This window comes from Hippocampus comes, unplaced genomic scaffold (genome assembly GCF_001891065.2).
Source record: "Hippocampus comes isolate QL1 unplaced genomic scaffold, H_comes_QL1_v1.1 scaffold387, whole genome shotgun sequence".
Lineage (NCBI taxonomy): Eukaryota > Metazoa > Chordata > Actinopteri > Syngnathiformes > Syngnathidae > Hippocampus > Hippocampus comes.
This window is the reverse complement of record NW_017806161.1, coordinates 366,219-373,063: the sequence shown is the minus strand read 5'-3', so window position 1 is coordinate 373,063 and position 6,845 is coordinate 366,219. Positions and strand designations below refer to the sequence as shown.

Sequence of the window (6,845 nt, the reverse complement as noted above, 5' to 3'; positions counted from 1 at the left end):
TCGGTCTCCGTGCCTTCTGCTCGAGAGTGACCGCCCCCAAAAACGTAAATCAACGATGACTTCAATGACACTCAGAAAAGCAAAAATGTAATGCGCCAAACAGAAAAATCAAGAGAGGAAATCACAAAATAAATTCTGTGGGGTGCAGAGGGTTGTGAATACACAACAAAGGAACAAACTACACAAGCAACTCAGAGACAGTCCAGTCTCCTACAAAAGGAAAGATGACGTTTGGGGACTATCTCCCCCCCCCCCCGTTCTAGTTGAAATGGTATAACCCAAGAGGTGCTTGCTACGTTACCAGCCATGTCTTGTGTCTTGTTATTAAACAAACACATGACGGAAGTCCAACAGAGCACGAAAGCAAGGCATTCTCGCCGTACGTAATCAACTCTTCTCATGCGTAGCGAGGCTACTCCCCCCTCGCAAACGAGCATTTGCTCCGGAGCAAATTGTAGCGTTCACACGTACCATTTTAAATCGGTGCTACCCCGCAAACGAGCATTTGCTCTGGATCAAATTTTTAAACCACCTCCCTGAGGTGGATCAAATTTGCTCCGGTGTAAGCTGTTTTTCCGGGGCTACGCCTGAGCAAATTTGCACGTGTGAACGCTCTACTGGCGCAGCGCCGGTGTAGCACTGGAGCAAATCTTGCCGTGTGAACACCCCTCTTGGCTGGTAAATTGCAAGATCTCCCTTGTGCATCATGTAGTTGGCTGTGCATGTGCCATGGGCAATTGGAGACCACCGTGCACACCCATGGCCATGTATTTCTGCGGGAGTGTGTAAAACAAATTACAATGTATGCCTCAGCTATGTGGCATCTCTACTGGGTGTTTTGTAACACTGCACGACTGTCCGTGTTTTATGTTATGTGTTGTGTTTATTATTTTACTTATGTTAACTGTTTTGTTAAGCGCTTTGTTACAGCTGCCGCTGTTGTGAAAGCGCTATATAAATCAGCATGTATTGTATTGTATTGGAAACAAGACTTGGAGGATCAAATAACATCTGCATGAACTATTCATAGGTTACCTTTTATGTGGAAACAAGCAAAGTAATCCTGACACTTCGAGTTAAGTATAGTATGTATAATAACCCTTAGAAGAAGGAAATGGTCAAAAGCTTGTTCATGTACACATGCAAAGGTTAATTGATTTTTTTCCGTCTGTAAGTTTGTGAGGTGCAAAAAAATCTTGAGTGTTGTGTTTAGGCTACTTGGGCTGCATAGAACTAATTATTGTGTCGAAATTTTTTTGAGTTGACTTCCCCTTTAAATACAGTTGTTTGAAAATTACCTTTCTGTTCACACTGGCAAATCTCATTTTTATGTTGCAGCAATGGACCAAATTTGTGGATGTGTCGTATACTATAGTATGCCATTGAAAAGATTGAATCTGAAAAGAAATGTAATGTTTTCTCACAACTGTAGCGGTGTTGCCTACCCATGCCGAAGAAAAACCCAGCATAGCTAGACCAGCATGGTTTCGTTGTTTGTATGTTGGTTTTACTAGTGTCACTAGGAAGACCAGCAGTAAAAGGAAAACAAAACAGCCAAGATTCAAATAGCCGAACCTTCCGTCACGGGGCAACTTGCTCTGTGAACTGTGCCGACAGCTGCCCAGCAAGGTCAGCATGTTTGCCGGGGCCCTGCCAGAAGCCGGTGATAGCTGGTGACCAGCTCTTCTTGCTGGTGTCACCAGTTACCGGCAGGGTAGCAACAGCATGATAGTGTTCCTGGGTGGCTGTGGCTCAGTTGGTAGAGTGGCTTACCCATTCGGAGTGCAACAAAAACGGATTTGAACCAGAAAACCGTTTTTTATTTTAAAGATGCCAGTGCATCAAATTGAAGCGGATCGAATCATACCACTTTGAAATGTATATATTTATGATAATTATTGAATGGTCTTTCATTTGAGATGTATACGGTATCTTTGAAGTAGATGGCACATTTACAGTACTAACAATTTCATTCAAATGTGAGTAAAATTACTATTAATGAGTCATCGCTTCATTCCCTCTTGAACTGAGCCATACATTATCTAATCGAAATGTAATCATACTGAGTCGAATTGAATTGTTCCACTTTCAAATTAAACCACCCTTGAATCATTTTGCACATAACGTATTGAAAACTGCATTGAATCGTCTGTTGTGGAGAGACGCATACCCTTATTAGCCAAAGGTTTCGTTATTTAACTTTTAGCTGTTTTGCTGCTCGTGACACCAGTAAGACCAGCACAAAAATAACATCTTGCTGGGCTATGCTGCTTTTTTTTTTCTTCCTCTAATCATTTCTGTCGAGCACTGCATGTTATTGTGAATGTAAAAGCAGGGAATTGTAAAATGTAAAAATGTATGCACTTTAAGAAACATTAATATATTGTGATTAAATGTTATACAGACTTTTTTTTGACTGGTCATTAATTTCACATTGGCCTGCCACAGTCACAAAACAAAACACACTTTGTAAAATCTAATTTGATTTATTCAAGCATACATGTCTCAATGGCTGAACGTCTTAATCCACTAACTACGATAGTGAAAAAAAAATTACATGCTGCTTTACTTTTTAACAACAGCAGTTTGTAAAATATTCATAAAAATGTACATTGTAGCACCATGTTTTTTGTTATTTTTAACTTCATTTTTGTAACACATCTAAACAACAAAAATGTGAACTGTAGTCTGGCACCGTGTTTCATACATGAAACAATGCTACTGGCAAAGGAGTGACTCTGGCCTGTTATATAAACCATGAGTTGTATTATCTTTTTATGTATTAGTTTAAGTCTTAACACCTCCATTGATGTGCTCACATCATTAGCCATAAACTCCATTTGTTTTAAAGATTTAACAACTATGAAAAGTATAGATCTAGCATTACATACCGGTAATTGTCTAACACCTTGATTTTCATTCATGTGACTAAAAGGCAACGACAACAAACAACGGCGGCATGCAAAATGACTCTTGTTTTGGTCATTGCAAGAGCGTAATCACAACATGGTCATCTTTCCCTTGCCACAGCATCTCCCCCTCAAAGTTAACAAGTTTCTGCTTCCGGGCTCTGAGAAGAATCCCCACCAGTTTGTTTGAGATAGGCACATAATGCTCAAACAGCTTGCCAAATTCTACCGAGATATCCCTCCCATGCGCAGCGCTGTGGCTCTGCACCCCGATGTCTTTAATCACTTCACACAACTCCTGAACCTCTCTGCTGATGTGTGTGTGAGCATCCTCCCCGCGGTGTGCTGTCAATGAGCCTTGCAGGGGCCTCCCATAGTCATCGTGACTCCTCTGAGGAGCTGCCGTGGGCCTGGTGTTGTGACTGAAGGGGTTGTGCTTCTGGTATTCCTGGTGATTATCGGACCATTTCTGCCAGTTGTCCTTCAGGCCTTTGACAGACACCGTGCACACTGCTTTGTCATCCGTGAATTGAGCAGGAGAATTAGCTCCATCCATGATGCTGGAGCTCTCTGGCTGTTACAGTTTCCTGTTGAATTGCTTTGGAGAAGAAATGTTGAAGTTCAAGAAATTTGTATTCAAAGTTATGGTTCAAGTCAAACCTCTAACGAGGAGTATTATTGCTTATCATTTGAACAATAAACCAGTTGACAAAAAAAAAAAAAAAAAACTTCTCCCTTGTACATAATAAAACCTTTAAAGGAATGGTATGTAAAATATTAAACGTGTTGAAACTTACATCTCAAACCGTTAGCGTCCCGTGCAATAAAAGTTCGCTTGAGCCAACGTACATAGTGAATACTGATATTAAAATGACCTCCTGTAACTAGTGTGACAGGATTGCTGACAAAAGCAAGTGTTCATACAGTCAGTAAACTGCTGTGACAAAGCAATGCCGCTGAGGGTAGACCTTTGTCAACCAATGAGCGCTCCGAGATGACACAACTAGCCAATCGCAGCAGAGGAGAAGGCAGGATAGACGAGAGCCTGCCCTGTTGAGGTAAAGCAGATTACAACCGGGAATGAACTGGTTGATCGTGACACGCAAGAAAATGGTTGTGTTACATTACGTTGGTTATTAAAAACGTTAACAATTTGATGGCGCGTCTCGGAGGTGGAAAAACACGCGTCTGCCTGTGTTATTAAAATAAACCCCCCCAACACCTATTTGAATACAATGCGCAACTAATAGGGCGTGTTGTTATCCTCTTTGTCCTGTACGTAGGTATATTTATTCACGTGTGGCACAGTAAAACACAATAATAAACAGAAAACTTCGCTTCTACCATTCAGCGGGTCACTTCACTTCAACTTTGTTTCTAGCCGGGCATATTTTGATTGCACAACAAACATGGCAACCCCCGGTAGACGTGCATGCCTGCAATATCTAATACATCTTGCTCAAGATAACTTGGACTTCAGGTTACCGGTAAATGTGGATTAGCTGGCATTAAGTCCACCTTGCTGTTTTCGTGAGAGACAATACATTTATTGTCAGAATATTAGTGGAGCCAAAGACGACATCATGACTGTCGTGTGTTTTCTGTCCGCTAATGCAATGGGAAGCTTTTCAGGAAGGGTTGAATGAAGATAAATGAAGGCTTTGATTATCGGCGACTGTGTGATAACATGAAAAATTAGGCGATTAGTAAACCACATCAATCTTGTTAACTTATGATTCCGCTGTTGTAAATCGTTGCTTTTTGTCATTTAAATCGGTCATCTTTTGCCTACTGTATGAAAGTATACGCCTTAGTTTGTATGAATGATAGTTGCATTTATTTTAATAACAGCAACAATAATTGTATCCTCGTTAAGGATAGACATTGTCACCCTTCAGAGTACTGATTTGCTTCAGGGCCACTAATAATTCGTCTCGCTACCGGTGCCAAGGCGAAGAGTGGGACTCATTTCAGCCTTGTAGTTTCAGGGCTCAGACGAGCACCCTAGTTCATTCTTAAATGGAGAGACACAATTTTACACTTATTACTGTATCAATATAAAATAGCTTGAATTTCCCTCCAACGAGATTCATATTGCATTTATATTAGCAAATAGTTATAATTGGCAAAAGGACAAATCTGGACCACTAGGCAAGGCACATTTACCAAACGCTGTTAAGAACACAAGATTAAGGCACCGAACACTGCACTTCCTGTTAATGCTCTGACTTTGAAAGCTATACACACCACTTCTGGTGCCTTATTTAGCCTGCTGACAAGAACTTTAGATAGCAACTGCAATTGTAGGAGGCTTTCCCATCATGCTTTGTTGTCATTACAAGTAGCACCTGTTACAGGGTTTTTTTTATACAAACAGGATGTAAGATAGTTACGGCGTTAGTGTTTTCATATAATTCCAGAAAAATCTGAAAATACTCGTAAATTAAGTCAAATTGCCCATCCCTGGTGTACATTGCAGTCCGGCCAGTCGGAATTTGCCAGAATGTACATTTTTCCGATTCTGAGCCTGACTCGTGCAACAATACTTCTAAAAGGCCTGTATATGTAAAATAACTATTCATGTGTTTATGTCTGCAGGAAATCAAGGCTCTGCTGGCTCTCAGAGGAAAACGTTTCAATCCTGGGGAGAACTTTAAAGAAAAGGTAACAACAGGTTTTGTATTCAGAAAGGGCTTCAGGGATTTTCTTCCAGTTCGATAGCATTACCATCTCTGATCAGAGGTTTTTTTCTGTCCATGTATTATTACACCAAATGCAAATTACCAGACATGGGCAGTTTATCCTATTTTGCTGGTCCGTCCTCCATCCTCCATCCGCGACCTTGGCACCCTTCCATCATCGCCCCTCCGTCCTTATTCATAAAATAATCGTAATCCGTCCCCATCTGTTGTCATGCTTTTCCCCCCCCGTGCTCCCCCAAAAAAAGGTGTCTGTGCAGGACGCCGCAGGAGAGAGGCGAATGGCAGAGCTTTCATAATTCATCAACATTATCTATAGCTCATTAGCTGACTAATTTCCTAATCACATCCACTTACATTACGGTCACCTACTTCTCGGTTAACAGTTTGACGAACTGCTTCCCACTACGTGTATGTGCATTAGTCCCCTACATACCTATAGTATGTCTTAGGCGGTGAGCAGAGCTGAACTTTCGGTTAAAGGGCCAGTACACACAACATCATTACAAGATTTCATTCTACTCTCAGTGCAAATATTTGAATTCTATACACATTTTACCACGGTCACTCAAATCCCTGTTTGAGTCGAGTAAGACTGGAAGTAAAAAAAAGTGTACATCAGACTAGCACATATATTGAAACAGTGTGGACCACTTTACACACAAAAATGATAAATTATGAACAGCCTAGACAACTTTACACACAACCCACCCCACCTCCTTTTTTTCATGTTCTGTCCCTACCTCAAACTGTTGTAGTTGGGTTAGCCCAGGGATCTTTAGCGCCACCCTAGTGGCTCCCCGGAGCTTTTTCAAAAAAGTTCGAAAATGAAAAAGATGCTGGAGGGAAATATATTTTTTGTTTTAATATGGTTTCAGTGGTAGGACAAACATGACATAACGTTTTCCAATGCTGTAAAAATGTGTAGAATAAATGTTAAAATTCAGCATTTCTGTCAATGAAGATTTGCGTCATAGCCCACCCATCCATCACTTTCTATATTCTACTTATCCTCATTTGGGTTGCAGGTGAACTGGAGCCTATCTCATTTGATGTTAGCCGGGTTTATAGCTAGGTTTACATGGAGACGTTTTTTTTTTTTTTTTTCAGAGATGAAAGTCCTCCGGATTTTCCCGGAATTCCGGGTTTTTCAAATTTTTATGAAAATTTCTCCGGAGAATTGAGGAAAATAAAATAAATAATAAAATTAATCCGGGTATTAGTTGACAACATTGAA

General features: G+C 40.7%; 1 protein-coding gene across 1 annotated transcript in view; it reads left to right on the top strand.

Annotated features, from left to right (window-relative positions):
* The first annotated feature begins 4,292 nt into the window (after window positions 1-4,292).
* Window positions 4,293-6,845, top strand: part of trmt11 (tRNA methyltransferase 11) — a 35,362-nt gene continuing 32,809 nt past the window's right edge. Inside the window, exons 1-2 of the mRNA XM_019895696.1 lie at window positions 4,293-4,396; window positions 5,508-5,573. Coding sequence (XP_019751255.1) covers window positions 4,319-4,396; window positions 5,508-5,573 — 144 coding nt within the window. The 5' untranslated portion in view covers window positions 4,293-4,318. The remainder of the gene's footprint in view (window positions 4,397-5,507; window positions 5,574-6,845) is intronic.